Here is a 19,098-nt window from a genome sequence, read left to right as displayed (position 1 = left end):
GAAGTCATCGTCTTTGTCCCACAGAAACAGAGAGAAAGTGTCAGTCACCTCCAGTCTCTGTCTCTAAAACCTTCAAATCAGGACAGAAATCTAGAGGTAATAATGGACTCAGACTTGAACTTTAACAGACACATCAAATCAATAACATCTGCAGCTTTTTACCGTCTAAAAACATCAAAAATCAAAGGTAAACTGTCAAAACCAGACTCAGACTTATCCTGCGTTTGTGTCCAGTAGATTAGACGACTGTAACGTCCTGATCACTGGACTCTACAAACGAGCCACAGAACAGAACATCCAGAACATCCAGAACATCCAGAACATCCAGAACATCCAGAACACTGCTGCTCGGGACGAAACCAGGACTAAACCGGGTCTAAACTGGGACTAAACCAGGACTAAACTGGGACTAAACCAGGGCTAAACTGGGTCTAAACTGGGACTAAACCAGGACTAAACCAGGACTAAACCAGGACTAAACCAGGACTAAACTGGGACTAAACCAGGACTAAACCAGGACTAAACCAGGACTAAACTGGGACTAAACCAGGGCTAAACTGGGTCTAAACTGGGACTAAACCAGGACTAAACATGTTGAATCAGTGTTTCAGTTTTTAAAACCTGGAAAATTCTTCCTGAAGATGTGACTCAGGCCTCGACTTTGACAAAGTTTAAATCCAGACTCAAACTGTTCTTTTTGCCTGTGCATGTGACTGAGAGGGGTTTATTCTGCACTTTTCTCCTTTAATGTCCATTTTATGATGTTATTTGTGATTATTTATGCTTTGATTTAATGTCTTTCTTATTCTGTAAAACACTGAATTACTTTGTGGACCAATTCCCTTGGTCATGAGAGCTGGAGTCATAACACGAATCATTATAACGCTTTGGATTAATGTAGACGTCCAACGGGTTTGACGGAGCTTTATTCATTTACTCCGTGTCTGTGTGATCCCTCAGTCGTCCAGGTGTGAAGCCACAGTGAAAGAAAAATGTGAAATCTGTCAACTGTCGTGCGTCCTGATTGGCTGTTGGACTGTAGACCATTGTCCATCAGTCTCCTCCGTGCCGTGTCTCCTGTCCAGTACAGAATGTGTTCAGACAAATTTACATAAACGTTGGATCTCAGTGTGACTCTGAAGTGCTGTACGTCTGCGATTTGTTTTCTCCCCGACAAAACCCACAATGTCGATGAAACGTTCTGCACCGACAAAGACGCCTACGAAGGTTTGAACTTTGTGTTTAAACGAGAGAGAAATGTGAGAAAACGTTAACGCCTGTGTGAGAAAAGTGTATAAAGTGTGTGGTGAGGGGTTTTACAGACAAAAAACATAGACAATAACGTAAAAAATGACGCTGACACTTCGCAGATTTCACATATTGCGGGTTATTTTTAGAACGAGGGACCTCTGTACGTGTAAACTTTTCCCCGCTTCAGCCTTTTACAGTCTGAAAGTCGTTCAAAACCTCCAGTCTTTGAAGAACATCTCGACTCCCCCCCCTCCTCTCCTCCTCCTGCTGCTCTCCAGAGGGTCCTGCTCCGTTCTCCGAGGTGTTGTTGTGAAGCTGAGAGGTTGAGATGCCTCCATAACGACTCCCTCGTCTAATTAGAATAACACTTGTGCGTACCGGGCCTGACGGGATTGCATAGCTTGCATCTAAACACGGCATTGAAGACGGGAGCTCGGTGGACTTGGGTGTTAATGAGGTCTATGTCTCGGGTTGGAGTTCACGTCACGTCTAGAATCGGGATGAGAAGGAGCCCCGTGATGTGGTCTGGACCTAATTGGGATATTTACTGGGTAATTAACAGGTGAGGGAGACACTGGGGCTGTAATTGGGGGAATAGCGGTGACAAGATGCATTATACAGACACGGTACACTCCCGAGCTACATCCGTCAGCGGGCCCATTAACTGCGCCCAGGGAGGGGGAAACAAGGAGAGGGGGATTGTGGGTAAAGTGGGAGGGGAAGATGGAAAGTCTTAATGCAAAGAAAACACAAATAAACCATATTTCAAGCCGACAGAGGGAGCGCCGTAATCGAGGGTAGTGGAAATCTATTTTACATGTAGTCTAAGGAGAGGCTTTACCGAGTCTGCGCGCTCGTACATTGATAAGCTCCAGTCCATAAAAGCGTCTTCTGAGGCCGGAGCGGCGCAGGGTGAGAAAGTGAAACTTGTAACGCGATTGATTCAAAAAGTGTAAAAAAGAAAAGTTTGCGTACTGATAAAACAGCGGCGCAAACAGCAGGGACGGTTTGTTCACGGAGCTGAAAGTTGAAGGTTTGAATCGCGCGATGATTTTGGACTAAACCAGGACTAAACCAGGACTAAATCAGGACTAAATCAAGACTAAACCAGGACTAAACCAGGACTAAACCAGGACTAAACCAGGACTAAACTAGGACTAAACCAAGAATAAACCAGGACTAAACCAGGATTAAACCAAGACTAAACTAGGACTAAACCAGGACTAAACCAGGACTAAACCAGGACTAAACTAGGACTAAACCAAGAATAAACCAGGACTAAACCAGGATTAAACCAAGACTAAACTAGGACTAAACCAGGACTAAACTAGGACTAAACCAGGACTAAAACAAGACTAAAACAGGACTAAACTAGGACACTAAACCAAGACTAAACCAGGACTAAACCAGGACTAAACCACGACTAAACCACGACTAAACCAAGAATAAACCAGGACTAAACTAGGACTAAACTAGGACTAAACCAAGACTAAACCAGGACTAAACCAGGACTAAACTAGGACTAAACCAAGAATAAACCAGGACTAAACCAGGACTAAACCAAGAATAAACCAGGACTAAACCAGGACTAAACCAGGACTAAACTAGGACTAAACCAAGAATAAACCAGGACTAAACCAGGACTAAACCAGGACTAAACCAAGAATAAACCAGGACTAAACCAGGACTAAACCAGGACTAAACTAGGACTAAACCAAGAATAAACCAGGACTAAACCAGGACTAAACCAGGACTAAACTAGGACTAAACCAAGAATAAACCAGGACTAAACTAGGACTAAACCAGGACTAAACCAGGACTAAACTAGGACTAAACCAGGACTAAACCAAGAATAAACCAGGACTAAACCAGGACTAAACCAGGACTAAACCAGGACTAAACTAGGACTAAACCAGGACTAAACCAGGACTAAACTAGGACTAAACCAGGACTAAAAGAGGATTAAACCAGGACTAAATCGGGACTAAACCAAACAGGAAGTGACAGCGTTGCTCTCGCTCTGTGTTAAACCATTGGTGCGGGTGGGAAGGGGCGTTACCATCAATAGCCTCACTTCGGATTGGCTCTTTGGTTGCTATGATACTCGCAGTCACTCAGTCCACTCCTTTATACAGTCCCAGCGCTGTGAGTAGCTGTTATATTTGTAGTACTAATATTTGTAGTAGTGACGTAATAATCCTAGTTGAGTGCAAACATCTGACTTCATTTTCGTTTCTTCTCACGTACAGTTAGAACCTCAGGAAGAGCGCCGTATTTCAGCCTCTTGTCAATTTAAAAATGAAATTGCGTTTATCTCTCCTTGATACGATTGCTCCATAGATAGAGCATTAATCTCCGTCACATGGCTCATTGTCTCCACATCTGTCCATCAGCCGCACTAAATAACAAGTGTTTGACGGCGTTCCCGAGGGAAGGCTCCGGATAGGCCTTGAGATATGATGGAGCCGACTCGAACGAGCGATGAAACCTTTGCACCGCTGGCTTTTCAAATCAGCACCACGGACAGCTCCTGTACGGGAAATCACTTTTTTTTTTACATCGGGTGACGTTTACATGGACAGTGAACGTCTCATAACTGGAATCACAACGCGGGAATATAGATCTGACTGGAATCGGATCAGCGAAAATAAAGATTCGCTGTGGCGGTGTCCGAATGTCCCCCCCCCCCCCGGCCCCTAACGTCCTCATCCACTCCACGGCCCTGCGCTCTTTAATGGGCTCTACAGGGACTCGTTCAAAGAGATTCGGACACACGGCTCACTATTTTCAGGTCATGTGACTGCGGCGTCTGGGTGAAAAAACGTTTAAAGGCTAATCTTGATTTCCGTCACAAATAATAATCAGATTCGACTGGCACAAATATTTATCGACTAATAATAATCATACAGGTTTTTGTCAACCTTTATCTCATGTAAACACTGGATTATTCATTTTTTTTATATGAGATGTGGAAATTATCGCTCGGCTAACAGCTCAAGCGAAGGTAAACGGCTAACGCTAGCAACTTTACGCAGCAACGGTTTATTTTTAAAGTGTTTTATTCATAATCAGAGTGAAAAACAGCGCTTCTATCTGCTTCATTCATCCGTTTCGTGACGCTGTTGTTTTTCCCCAACTCTCGCAATGCATTGTGGTCTATATCGAACACTGATGCCCGCTACTTTTCATGGTGCATTGTGGGAAATTTTGAGTGCGCTATTTTCTCACCTGCTGGTCATTCAGACACCAGTAAAAAGAGTGTGAACCCTAAATAGTGCCCCCTGTAGGGAGGAGTGTGGACATTCAGACACAGTCACTGTCACTTTACCTGCTTTTCTCCTTAGAAATGCTATTGCTTTGTCTAAAATGTTTCATACTATGGCATTAAACGTATTGGAAGTTACATTGTGCTTTTCTTTTCTTTTCATTTATTTTATTTCATTTATTTTTTATTTAATTTTTATTCAATGATTAATTAATTAATTTAACTTAATTATAATTATTTTATTTTATTTATTTATTTATTTATGTTTCATTAATTTATACATTTTTTCATTCATTTATTTATTTTTCATTTATGTATTTATTTATTTTTTGAGTAACTTTTTTATTTTCATTTTGTTCTTTGTCTTCCTGTTTTGCTTAGTTTATTTACTGTATTATTATTCTTTTCAAAACCTCCACAAGTGTAAACAATCAGAAGAAATCCGATTACTCACATTATCCAGGGGCGTCGTCAGGGGGGGACAAAGGGTCTTTTGTCCTCAGCGTCTTAAGGGCCCAGAACTGGACCCTCTTCCTATTCATTTACATTAGAGGGGGGCCCATGTTAGACTTCTTGCCCCGGGCCCCCTAATTTCTGTCGACGGCTCTGCTCATATCCAACATAACACTTTTCATGACGTTTGAATAACCACATTACTCCAGAAATCAGACCATGATCCGACTTTTTGTGTGAATTTAAACGTAGCTAGCCTGTTGCACTTACATGTCTGGCTGTTCTTGTGTTTGCTCCCGCAGAAAGTCTCCCAGTACACGATCATCGTCCAGGCCACAGATATGGAAGGAAACCTGAACTTTGGCCTCTCCAACACGGCCACCGCCATCATCACCGTGACCGACATCAACGACAACCCGCCCATGCTCACCTCCAGGACGGTAAGTTACTGCGAGTACTGCGCGAGTACTACATGAATACTGCAGCGGCGTCATATTTAACCGTCATGTAGTAATAGTAGTAGTGGTACCAGTAGTAGTAGTGTCAGTAGTAGTACCACCCATAGTAGTAGTACGAGTAATAGTTGTACGAGTAGTAGTAATACAAATAGTTATATGAAGGTTTTAGTAGTAGTCAGCTGTAGTAGAAGTAGTAGTAGTATTACCACCACCAGTAGCAGTATTAGAAGTATAAATAGTACCAATACCAGTAGTACTAGTAGTTATATGAAGGTTTTAGTAGTAGTTAGCAGTAGTAGTGGTAGTAGTAGGAGTACCAGTAGTACCAGTTGTAGTAGTACTTATATGAAGCGTTTAGTAGTAGTAGTAGAAGTAGTCAGCTGTAAAGTGGTAATAGTAGTAGTAGTAGTAGTTGTAGTAGTAGTTGTAGTAGTAGTTCTTGTAGTAGTAGTAGTAGTAGTAGTAACATAAAAGTTTTATTAGTAGCCAGCTGTAAAGTGGTAATAGTAGTAGTAGTAGTAGTAGTTGTTGTTGTAGTAGTAGTTGTAGTAGTAGTAGTAGTAGTAGTAGTAGTAGTTACATAAAAGTTTTAGCCAGCTGTAAAGTGGTAGTAGTGGTAGCAGCAGTAGTACCAGTAGTAGTAGTAGTTATATGAATGTTTTAGTAGTTGTCAGCTGTAGTAGTAGTTGTACGAATGGACTCTGCTGCCTTGTAGTAGTAGTAGTAGTAGTAGTAGTAGTAGTAGTAGAAGTATTGGGCTCGTGTCGGACCGTGACTTTCAGAGTTTGAGCGACACACGAGGAAAACAGGTCCATAAATTTGTCTTTCATCAGCAGAAAAGCCGCTCACGCTAACGATTGTTTTCATGATGAGGATATTTAGAACCATGATCGCATTAAAGGAGATCATTACCAGGACAAGGTACAAATGAAAAGTGCGTGGGCCGCCACCGCCACCGCCGCCGTGTCGACACGAAACTCATCAGCCAACGAGCGCGTTCTGAAACGACGTCCAATTTATGTAACAGACGTATAAGTAACAGATAAAACGTTTTTCTTTCAGATACTGCGTGCGCTGCGTGTTTTATTTATAGGACTATGGCAGTTATGGTATTACAGTAGTAGTAGTTGCTGCAGTAGTCATGGTAGTTGTAGTTATAGTAGTTGTAGTAGTAGTAGTCGTAAGACTCATGGCAGTAGTAATAGTCGTACTTGCATTCGTTTTCATTTAGTTTTAGTAGTACAGCATAGTCATTGTTGTAGTAGTCATGGTACTAGTAGTTTTAATAGCCAAGTAGCTGTTGTTGTAGTAGTAGTAGTAGTAGTAATTGTAGTCATGGTAGTAGCTCAAGTATTTGTAGTAGTAGTAATAGTTGTGGTAATAGTTTACATTAGGCCCAGTTTTCATAGTAGTAGGTGTAAGAGTCGTCATGGTAGTAGTAATAATAGTAGTTGCTGCAGTAGTTACAGTAGTTTTCATATAGTATTAGTAGTATAGTTAGAGTAGTAGTAGTGATAGTAGTAGTTTGAATACCTATGTAGTTGGAGTAGTAGTAGAAGTATAACAGATAAAAAGCTTTTCTTCCAAATATTTCTTGATTTGTGTGTTTCATTTGTATTTTATTCATGCTAGCATAACGGCTACTTTAGCATAATTGGGGGTTAGCCATGTTATGCTAATGTAATACAGCAGTTTATGGGGTTTCCAGTTGTAATATTTTTCATTTTCTGTTCATAATGTCAGTACATTTTGGTCTCGTTGATAAAAAATGTTTAAAAGTCACGAGTGTAAAAGTTGAGGTAGCATAATGTCCAAAAAGTAAAACACATCATCTTTGGCAAAAATGTTTGGAGCTCAACAGTCCCGCCCACTTTGAAGTCTTTTCCAGTTCAGGAAGTTAAATTCTCATTAATTTTTCCATAGACTTTCATAAAAATTAAAATATTAAGAGCTCAAAGGCATTGCGAAGGCTAACCAGCTACATGCTAGCGAGCTATGTGCTAACCAGCTATGTGCTAACTAATATCCGCTGTTGTTCTAAGTCCAAAAAGCACATTTTAAATTAAAGAATTGCCAGAACTGCTTTAATATATTTTAATAACTTTAATGAACTATGTAAAGTTTCAGAAACAGATTTTAAAGGTCATATATCACACAAAACTGACTCTTGTAGCTTTAATCCATGTTCTAATGCTGTTTTCTCCTCAAAAACAGACCTGGAGTTGTGTTTTGTTTCATTCACACATGTTTGAGTCACACTTTATTATTAGTCTGTAACATCTCCAAACCTCAAAAAGCTCTGTTCCACCTTGTGATGTCATCAAGTGGTAGTTTTCAACGTTAACAGCTAATTTTACCTTTAGTTCAGTAGAAATTGTCAGGAATTCCAGAACTGAAATGATCCAAATGATGCTAGAAATGAAGGTGTGTGGAGTTTAAAAACACAGTGGAGAACTTCCTGTTTTACCACATGATGACATCACAAGGTGGAACAGAGCGTTTTCAGGTTGAGAGAAGAAGAACGCAGCTTAAATATGCAGGGTTTGTGTGTTAAACATGTGCGAATGAAACAAAACACAACTCCCAAGTATGTTTTTAACCAGGAAACAGCTCACGAGAGGCCATTTTGTGTAATATTTTACCTTTAAACAAGAAATATTCTATCAGATTTATTTGACCAATGAATAACTTCCTTACTTTTTGCTTTACGACGTCGTCTTCGCTCACATCCCAGCGTCTAAAAATAGTGTCGGTTGCTTTGCTTCTTATTTACGAGGCGCTGCTCTGGAGGATCCTTTGAGCTGGTGGTGTGGCTGGAGGCGTCGGCAGAATCGTTCAGTCGATGAGCTAGCGTTAGCCACATAAACTGCTCCACCGTGGCACCGCCGCAGAGGTGGGACGGACCCTGCGCTTTGAGGTTTTAGCTGCACAGTTAGCATTAGCCCTGAGGGTGTGGAGCCTCTTATGTTGGCTAGTATTGGCTCTGCGGATGCGGCTGTGTTAGCATCAAAGCTTATGTAAGAGAGGCTATAGCACGGAGTTAGAATATACACAATAAATACAAGGATTATGTTAGTCAGGTGTTATAGACGGTGTAAAGACGTGACTGAGTGTGACGTCACCCGCAGCGTTCGGCTCCAGCTAAATGAAGCTCATCGGCTAGCAGTTATAGCGGCTAATTTGGAGCAGAGTTACATATTTTGAATTCCGATCCGAGTATCATAGCAACCAAAGAGCCCCTTCCCGTCCATACCGCTGGTTTAGCTTAGCAACGCTGTCAGTCAAACCTGTCGCTAACGCTAGCAGGAGTGACCTCACGGAAAGAAGGCAGCTAATTTGTCTGTTATTAATGTTCATGTCTTGATTTACGGACACAATAGTGAAATTAAAACACCGGGATCGTGTAGAGCGGGTTAATACGAACATTTTAACACAAAAATGACGAGTCTGACAGCAGCAGGTACAGAGAGAGGAGACACAATTTTTCAGTGTAAAGTGAATTGGAGCCAGAATCAAAGGTCGTGTCTCAATTTGACGGTTTCAGACTTCATCAGCTGCATTTGAAGGGCGCTTAACGACACTTCTGGCACAACAAGGCCGGCCCCATTTCACGTACCTGACGAATGCGGCTGACAAATATGAGCGGACTTTGTGTACTGTTATGTATATTCTTCTACGGGAGAAACAAGGTATATTTTCTTAAAGTTATGTAATACTCGCTAACATTGGGGAGAAAAAAATCATCTCAAACGTTCTATTTCTCTGTTGATATTCAAAGGGAAAGATTACCATAAATTTGGGACTATAGAGCGCACCTGAATATAAGCCGCACCAGCTAAATTTGAAAAGAAAATCAATTTTGTACATATATAAGCCACTCCTGAATATAAGCTGCAGGTTTTCATATTGTAACGTGAGATATTTACATAGAAAAACGGTACACAGACACGCTTTTTTTTTTACTGTGCCTGAAAATTGGCACCGACACGACATCAACACGGGATGAACACACCTGCAGGTTTAGAAAATAAAGCTGCACCAACACGGGCCTCTGCTTTTATTTCCTCTGAAAGATTTTGTCGTCTTTTTACATTGACCCAGTTCGATTCATTGATGCCAAACTTACATGCAGTGGCTCTATTTCCTTCTTTTATGGTCAAACTTACGCACAGTGGCTCTATTTCCTTCTTTGTTGGTCAAACTTACGTGCAGTGGCTCTATTTCCTTCTTTTATGGTCAAACTTACGCGCAGTGGCTCTATTTCCTTCTTTTACGGTCAAACTTACGTGCAGCGGCTCTATTTCCTTCTTTTATGGTCAAACTTACGCGCAGTGGCTCTATTTCCTTCTTTTATGGTCAAACTGATGTGCAGTGGCTCTATTTCCTTCTTTTATGGTCAAACTTACGTGCAGTGGCTCTATTTCCTTCTTTATCTTAAAAACTGCATCATATTCATTTCTTCGTGTGTTTTCCATGATGCTCAAAATGACAGTTCAAAATCAAAACTAGTGAATTCTTCAGAGCATAATCTTTCTCCACGTCTGTCTCACTTTTACGTTTACAGCTAGAGAGCGCCCCCCGGTGGCCGTTATCCAGTAAAATTCTATAAATAAGCCGCACTGTTCTATCAGCCGTGGGGTTCAAAGCGTGGGGGGAAAAGTCGCCGCTTATAGTCCGAAATTTACTGTAATTCCTTACTTCATTCAATCTAAACAGAAATAAACGGCTGCGACGACGACACCTTGACTCTTCTATGAAATAATAAAGAATTAAAAATAAAACTGCAATTATTTCGGAGTTCATTTTGCAGATTTAGCTCATTAGCTAGCGGTCGTCATGGTTGCTCGGTGACGTGACTTAAACGACGTAACGTAATCGCGCAGACAGCGATTGGCGTATGCTCCGTGGTTTAGGCCTGTCCTATTTCAGCACGACGGCAGCTGCACGGAGGAGTACCCTTCAAACTGTACTTTGAAGTGCGCAACCGTCAAATTGAGACACGGCTAATGGAGCCGGGAGCATGCACATGATCACTTCCTGTTTGGAACGTGGCGGCTAGCACGTTAGCTATGTCCATTTATATAAACATTCTATGACTCAGAGACGCAAAAGTAAAGAAAAGAGCTAAAAAAAACGCGTCGCTAACCTGTGGGTCAGTGGTTCAGACCTGCTCAACCAACGCGATGTTTCCGTCCAGAGCGGGATTTGAACCACCGACTCTCTACTCACTGAGCTCCTGTAGAGTTTCATAAGTTCTTGTTCGCAGTGATAAAGCCGGACCGTTGCTCTGTAAATCAGCTGAGCGGTGAGCGTTAGCCTGTCCTGCTCCTGACACTGTACTGATGCCAGCGTTCGCTAATCGATTAATATTCCTTAACTGTACTGGGGGCTGTTTAAGTGCCCCTCCATCATCTCCACACCGAGAAGTTAATGCTGTCATGTATATTAATGACGGATTTTAGCGCTCAGTGTTTTGAAAGCAGGGGGAGCGCCGTACTTTACGCCGTTCTCATCGTAAATCACCTCTTCTAATGGCACGAGGATGTAAAAAGCAATTTGTTGAAAGTGCGGAGCCATTATGCAAATATTTAGTGTTTGCAGTAAACCCAATAGATCTCTCAATGTGTCCCAGAAATATAAAGTTTGTGCGTTTGTCTTTAATTTTTCATCACACCTAAGATACGCTGGCCTATTTTTCAGAGAAGCAAGGGGCACGTGAGGATGTTTATTCAGAGCAGAACTCAGGCCTCTGTTGTCTGTTGTGTTTTATGGATAAAGTTTTTCAAAATGCTCTTTTAACTTTACTGCGAGACGAGAACTGAAGTTACAGCCGAGTTTGGTAACGACCGGGTCAGACGAGGTAGCGGTTGCATTTTTATATACAGTGGTCCCTCGTTTCTTTCTAAAAAATAAACCGCAATAGGTCAAATCCGCGAAGTATCAGCTTTATTTTATATATTTTTTGTCTGTAAAACCCCTCACCACACACTTTATACACTTTTCTCACACAGGCGTTAACATTTTCTCACATTTCTCTCTCGTTTAAACTCTCTCAAAGTTCAAACCTTCGTAATCGCCTTTTTGAACGTTTCATCGACATTGTGGGTTTTGTCGAGGAGAAAACAAATCGCAAACGTACAGCACTTCAGAGTCACACCTTTAATAATTTAAATTCACGTGCTCGGGTACGGCTCCTTCTTTGTCAAAACGCACGTGAACTTCCAAAACAACATCCCAAACCAACCTTCAAATTACAAAATACAGAATGTTTAAGAATTCTTTCACGTCAGCCTCTCACTTTAGTAACAACGATTTTCCAGGAAGCCATTTTGTTTTTAAATTACTTCTTTTATATCAACACAACAGTTGATTAGCGAGTGATCTTTATTTACACAAAATAAAGATCATAAAGATTAGAAGTTCAAACCTTCGTAGGCCTAACTTTGCGACAAGGCAGCTTTCATAATCGTCTTTGCTTGGTCCTGGTTTAGTCCTGGTCTAGTCCTGGTTTAGTCCCGGTTTAGTCCTGGTTTAGCCCCTGTTTAGTCCTGGTTTAGTCCTGGTTTAGTCCCGGTTTAGTCCTGGTTTAGTCCTGGTTTAGCCCCTGTTTAGTCCTGGTTTAGTCCCGGTTTAGTCCCGGTTTAGTCCCGGTTTAGTCCCGATTTAGTCCCGGTTTAGTCCTGGTTTAGTCCTGGTTTAGTCCTGGTTTAGTCCTGGTTTAGTCCTGGTTTAGTCCTGGTTTAGCCCTGGTTTAGTCCCGGTTTAGCCCCTGTTTAGTCCTGGTTTAGTCCCGGTTTTGCCTCGATTTTAACGTGATCTGTGTGAAAATACGACCACAGTCTTACACAGTTCTGGACTTTCCTAGACGCGATTGCCAGAACGAAAAAACTCTACTAGAACGACCAACCCTCGGAGTTCCCCCGCCCCTCCACCTGAGCCAAACACCACGACTCTCTTTAACATTCTGTTCCTGCTGCAGCTAAGGCTAGCGCTAATCATGCTAATGTTTATGCAGTGGTAATTAAAGGGGCGGGTCTATGCAGTGTTTGATGTTCCAGTAAAACGAGCTAAAACAGATCGACGCTTCAGGTGAACTGCGTTTTCTCACCGTGCCTTGGCTATAAAAACACTTCAGCTTTATTATGTCTCTATTTAGTCTCCCTGGGGCATTCGTAACCTGAAGATATCGCCCTGTGTGCCCTTGAGCAAGACACTTCACCCACGTCGCCTTCCCGTTAGAGCGGTTTGAGTGTTTAATCGACTCGTGCGTGGAACTCCTTTTTCAAAGTGGCACAAATACGAATAAAAGTCCAAAGTCAGCTCGCAAAGTCACTGTAATCATAAAGCGACGTAATCAAGACGCTGCGGAATGTGCGACGTAGTGGGGATCTCTGAAGAAGAAGAAGAAGAGGAAGGAGAGGAGGAAGAAGGACGCGCCTCTTCCTCTTCTTCAGACGAGATCGAGACTCTTAAAACTTAATGTGGACTTAAGGTTTGACGTGTCACAAATGAAGCAATCAGAAGAGCTGCGTCGTGTTTACTGTGACCTCCTCCACCTTCTCCTCCGCCTCACAGAGTCGCTTTGATGAAGTACCTTGTCGCTCTCCTCTCTCACTCTTTCTCTTTCTCCCTCCAGCGCTCTGTCTCCTTCTCTGTTTCTTGCATTCTGTCTTTCTCTCGCCTTCTCTCTATTCCCACTCTCCTTTTTCTCACCTGCCTTGTCTCGCTCTCTTCTGCCTCCTCCCTCCATCTCCCTGTTCTGGCTTCTCCTTCCTCTATCTCTTTCATCCTTTCTCCTCCTTCCCTCCCTTCTCTGTGCCTCCCTCTCTCTTTTTTCTCTCTTTCCCTTGCCTTGCCTCTCTCTTCTGCCTCCTCGCTTCCTCTCTCTGTTCTGCCTTCTTCTGCTGCTTCCCCCCACTCTCTCCCTTCTCTTTCTCTCTCCTCTGACTTCTCTCTGTCCCGCTCTCTCTTTACCTCTCTTTCTCTTGTCTTGTCTCTCTCCTGCCTCCTCGATCGCTCTTTCTATTATGCTTTCTTCTTCCCCTCCTCTCTCTCTTCTCTCTCTCCCCTTCTCTCTCTCTCCCTCTCCTTTTCTCTCTGTCTCCTCTCGCTCTCTCAACTTCTCCTTCTCTTGCCTTGTCTCTCTATCCTCTCTCTCCTCGCTCTGTTCTGCCTTCTTCTTTCCCCATTCTCTCCCTCCCTCCCTCTCTCTCCCTGTCCAGCCTTTTCCCTCTCTTTCTCTTCCTCCTCCTCTCCCTCTCTCTTCTCTCCCCCCTCTCCTTTCTCTCTCTCAACCTCTCTTTCTCTTACCTTGCCTCTTTCTTCTGCCTTCTTGCTCCTTCTCTCTGTTCTGCTTTCTTCTTCTGTCTCCCTCTCTCTCCCTCTCTCTCCCTTTCCCGCTCTCTCTCCCTCCTGCTCCCTCTCTCCTCTCTCTCTCTTTCTCTCCTCTGTTTTCTCTCTGTCCATCTCTCTTTCAACCTCTCATTCTCTTGCCTTGTCTCTCTCTATTCAATCTCGCTCTGTTCTACCTTCTTGTTCCCCATCCTCTCTTTCTCTCCCTCGCTCTCTCTCCTCTCTCTGTCCCTCTCCCTTTTTCCTCTCTTTCTCTCCCTTCTTTTCTCCCTCTCCTTTCTTCTCCCTCACTCATTCTCTCCCTCCTCTGCTTCCGTCTTCCTCCAGCTTTTCCTGCAAGATATTTTTTTGCGAAACGAAACGAAACAAAACACGTGCAACTGAAGACGTGAGCGACAGACGTTTAATGCTATACTGCGGAACATTCCAGGCAAGCCAATGACATCTCCACGGGGAAAAGCGGGTGGTGGAAAAGCTCCATAGCGCCGCTTTAAATCTGTTTGTTGTTTAAGTGTTGGAGGACAGGCTGGAGTGGAGTCCCGTGTGGTGTGGTTCTGGCTCTTTTCACGGCTCTGAGAGACTCGAGGGTCGTCTCCACCTCCAGCTCCACCTCTGAAGTTGGACGTTATTGAATCTGCGTCTCCGTGTGAGGACCCGCCCCCCCGAACCGAACACTCCTCCACCAGGGGGCAGCGCGATACGACCACCCGCCGGTCGTCCGTTGTCTTCAGAATGTCACAGAGTCTCAGCAGCTCCGCCTAAGCCGCCCCGCTGCTTCTGCTCTGTGCCGGGCGACGCCGAGGGTGGAAAAAGTGCCAGAATAAAGCTTTAGGGTCTTTTGAAGTGTTTGCTTTGAGATCCTGTACTCGTGTGTAAACGGCTCTGAACACGACCGTGACGCTGCCCGACAGGAGCTGAGAGCCACAGAATAGTCAAATAGAGTTGTCATAGCAACATTAAAAAATACAATTTGAGGAAAGGCATCTCTGTAGAAAAATGTTCACTCTGCAAACGGGTCGTCCCGGGCCCTGGTTCTAGGGGCCTAGAAATGGACCATCCTGTTAACTTATATCAGAGGGAGGCTCATGGGAGGCGTCTTGTCCTTGGTTTAGCCCTGGTTTAGCCCTGGTTTAGTCCTGGTTTAGCCCTGGTTTAGTCCTGGTTTAGCCCTGGTTTAGTCCTGGTTTAGCCCTGGTTTAGCCCTGGTTTAGTCCTGGTTTAGTCCTGGTTTAGCCCTGGTTTAGTCCCGGTTTAGTCCCGGTTTAGTCCCGGTTTAGTCCCAGTTTAGTCCTGATTTAGTCCTGGTTTAGAGTTGGTTTAGTCCCGGTTTAGTCCCGGTTTATTCCCGGTTTAGTCCCGGTTTAGTCCTGGTTTAGTCCTGGTTTAGCCCTGGTTTAGTCCTGGTTTAGCCCTGGTTTAGTCCTGGTTTAGTCCTGGTTTAGTCCTGGTTTAGCCCTGGTTCAGTCCTGGTTTAGTCCTGGTTTAGTCCTGGTTTAGTCCCGGTTTAGTCCCGGTTTAGTCCCGATTTAGTCCCGGTTTAGAGTTGGTTTAGTCCCGGTTTAGTCCCGGTTTAGTCCCGGTTTATTCCCGGTTTAGTCCTGATTTAGTCCTGGTTTAGTCCTGGTTTAGTCCCGGTTTAGTCCCGGTTTAGCCCCGGTTTAGCCCCGGTTTAGTCCCGGTTTAGCCCCGGTTTAGTCCCGGTTTAGCCCCGGTTTAGTCCCGGTTTAGTCCCGGTTTAGTCCCGGTTTAGTCCCGGTTTAGCCCCGGTTCAGTCCTGGTTTAGTCCTGGTTTAGCCCCGGTTTAGCCCCGGTTTAGTCCCGGTTTAGTCCCAGTTTAGTCCTGATTTAGTCCTGGTTTAGAGTTGGTTTAGTCCCGGTTTATTCCCGGTTTAGTCCTGGTTTAGTCCTGGTTTAGTCCTGGTTTAGCCCTGGTTTAGTCCTGGTTTAGCCCTGGTTTAGTCCTGGTTTAGTCCTGGTTTAGTCCTGGTTTAGCCCTGGTTCAGTCCTGGTTTAGTCCTGGTTTAGTCCTGGTTTAGTCCCGGTTTAGTCCCGGTTTAGTCCCGATTTAGTCCCGGTTTAGAGTTGGTTTAGTCCCGGTTTAGTCCCGGTTTAGTCCCGGTTTAGTCCCGATTTAGTCCCGATTTAGTCCTGGTTTAGTCCTGGTTTAGTCCCGGTTTAGTCCCGGTTTAGCCCCGGTTTAGTCCCGGTTTATCCCCGGTTTAGTCCCGGTTTAGCCCCGGTTTAGTCCCGGTTTAGTCCCGGTTTAGTCCCGGTTTAGCCCTGGTTCAGTCCTGGTTTAGTCCTGGTTTAGCCCCGGTTTAGCCCCGGTTTAGTCCCGGTTTAGCCCCGGTTTAGTCCCGGTTTAGTCCCGGTTTAGTCCCGGTTCAGTCCTGGTTCAGTCCTGGTTTAGTCCATGGGGCTGAGCTGCTTTAAACTCTATTCTCTGAGCCACAGGAGTAAATTTCCCTGTAACCAGAAGTTTGTTGGTCCAGTCACAAATTATAATCCCAAAAGTTTTAGTCATGATTTACTTTTTATGATGGAAGATTCAAAGCTCCATGAAGCAATGAACCATTTAGTTGGAAAATAAATGTTCGGTCAAATTCCTCTTCAGAAGAACCAAACATCTCATGGAATCACATCCGTTTTTCCGATTTAGTCCCATTTTTCTCCACACATTTTTAATCGTCCCATATTTCTTAAACGAGTCTCATTACAGCACTTTTGGTTCTTCTAAAGAGTTTCTTGTGGCGGTTCTCAAAAGCTTTCGACTGGTACAAAGGACATCATAATCGTCCGAGGTATCGCGCGCCGTACACGTTACTCTTCGCGTGGTTGATCCCGTAAACGTCCGCGGCTTTAGCGAATCCCCGCGACTCGCCCCCCCCCCCTCCTGCGGCTTATCTGGACCACGCACGTGTTTGGACAACTTAAAAACCGTTACCCACGCCCCGTACAGCTGTTTTAACGCTCGCCAAAGCCCCTCTCGCCGCTTTTGTTCTGGTTTCTTTTAACGTTATGAACATCTTTAGCGAGTACTACTCTCCCGCTGCTCGGTCCTTGTGCCGCTACTGTTCATTTACGGTTCAGGGCCAGTAAAAAGTGCATCATTAAACCCCTGAAAACCTAAAAGGGGCCGTGTGCTCAACGGAGAGATCGAAAAAAATAAAAACGCGGGCACTCAATGGCTTTTTGTTCAAATTGCCACACTTAACGGGTCATAAAAGCAACACTCAAAACATATTCCAAATTGCGATGTCAGAAACGCTGATTTTTTATTTTTTTTTGTTGTGTCCTTACAGTTTTCAGGCGAGGTGCCGGAGAACAGGGTCGACGTGGTGGTGGCGAACCTGACGGTGATCGACGCAGACCAGCCGCATTCACCCAACTGGAACGCCATCTACAGGATCATCAGCGGAGATCCCACCGGACACTTCACCATCCGCACGGATCCGGTGTCCAACGACGGAATGGTCACGGTGGTCAAGGTGAGGACGACTTTTCGGAGGTTTTAGCCACGTTATGTGTATGTTTCTTTCTCGTTTACTGAAGTTGTTTTCGGAGTGATTTGTGTTTGAGTCATTTTTAATCGCTTATTTTTGAGACGGCGTATTACCCATCGACCCCCGTTTTGACCGCGCCCACTGTGACGCACGCACTTCGTTCTCTAATTTTATTTTCTTAATCAGTGATACTTGTAGGATTTGACAGTGATGAAAAAGTAAACAGGAAGTTGAAACGTAAACAGGAACGGACAGAGGACGGACAGAGGATGGACAGAAGACAGACAGAGGACAGTCAGTAGAGAAAGGACAGATACAGAGGACAGACAGAGAAAGGACAGAGGACAGTCAGTGGACAGAGAGTAGAGACAGGACTGATACAGGGGACAGACAGTGGACAGATACAGAGGACAGACAGGAGAGACAGGACTGATACAGAGGACAGAGGACAGACAGTGGACAGACAGTTCCAGATGGACGATCGCAGACGCCATGTTTAGACCTTCACGATGTTGTGAACTCTTAACCGGAGACTAAAAACTTGTGTTCAACTTGTGTCTCAAAGCTAATGCTAATGGTAATGCTAATACTAATGCTAATGCTAATGCTAATGCTAATGCTAACCTAATCTAAAACACACAATAGAACAAAAAACAACTCCATGAAAATACATTTCATGACAAATCCATCATTTTTTCTGAGCAAAATCATTCAGATTGTGGCGCCGTTTTAACATCACTGATTCATTTTAATTACCGTTAGCATTAGCATTAGCTTCAAGACACGAATCCCTACTCTCCTAAACACAGACGCTTCCTCCAGTGAAGTATTTACATCGCTGTAAAGCTCTTGACCTGCTGTGTGTGATTATCCACCTGTAACTTCATGTTTGCTGCCTGGTTTTTAATTATTGATTCATTTTAGCGCAACTCGGATCATTTCAAACAGACAAAGAATGAAGCAGGAAGTGTGTGTTTGCAAAGATGTAAAAATATGTCTGTGTAACTGCGTATCTCCTGATAAAACGGCATTTTAAGACCATCATACCTTTTAATTTACTCCATCGAGGGCCATATAAAATGACGTGGAGGGCCAGAATTTGCCCGGTGGCCTTGAGTTTGACACTTAAGGTCTATAGAGATAAATGTAGAACTATAAACTAGGCTCATTTTCCAAACACTACACCGCCAGTTTATGCACATCACCATCGTTTTATCAAGGCGCTAATGGCTTTCGTGGTCAGATCGTGCTCGTCCCGCCGTTGTTTCCCTGTTGCACTTTGTTTTGATTTAAAGTTTTGGCCGTTAACAGCAGAGAGAAGATGAAAAGGGGCAGGTCCTTTGCCTTCCCCGTGCCCCTCGTTGTTGCTGATGAGAGATTGGAAAGTGTCGCGTCCTTCAGAGCACCTCATCGCTCCCTCGCAGACTTAAACACAATACCGACCCAGACCATCGCAGGAAATGAGCTATTGATTTCGCAATTACAAAGGCAACGGGATTTACACAGCGTAATGTCCGGGCCGACGCGCCGAGTGGCAGAACAACGGGGGATTGTCTCGTAATAGTCCGTTATGTCACTGTTCCGCCGTCGGAGTCAGAGCTGAACGCGCAGGTTAAAAACATTTACAAACGTGACGAGAAACACGAAGGGAGTCGGGCCGCGATTACCGGAAATTTCGGACTATAAGCCGTGACTTTTCCCCCCCCACGCTTTGAACCCCACGGCCGATACAACAGTGCGGCTTATTTATAGAATTTTACTGGATAGCGGCCACCGGGGGGCGCTCTCTAGCTGTAAACGTAAAAGTGAGACAGAC

At 44.0% G+C, this 19,098-nt stretch overlaps 1 protein-coding gene across 2 annotated transcripts in view; it reads left to right on the top strand.

Annotated features, from left to right (window-relative positions):
- The window catches only part of LOC117373074 (cadherin-4-like), a 535,276-nt gene that overhangs the window by 464,962 nt on the left and 51,216 nt on the right, over nt 1-19,098 (top strand). For both annotated transcript variants that reach the window (XM_055223000.1, XM_055223001.1), the window contains 2 exons: nt 5,272-5,409; nt 17,082-17,267. In XM_055223000.1, coding sequence (XP_055078975.1) covers nt 5,272-5,409; nt 17,082-17,267 — 324 coding nt within the window. The remainder of the gene's footprint in view (nt 1-5,271; nt 5,410-17,081; nt 17,268-19,098) is intronic.

This window comes from Periophthalmus magnuspinnatus, chromosome 7, assembly GCF_009829125.3.
Source record: "Periophthalmus magnuspinnatus isolate fPerMag1 chromosome 7, fPerMag1.2.pri, whole genome shotgun sequence".
NCBI lineage: Eukaryota > Metazoa > Chordata > Actinopteri > Gobiiformes > Gobiidae > Periophthalmus > Periophthalmus magnuspinnatus.
This window is presented reverse-complemented; position numbering and strand designations above follow the sequence as displayed.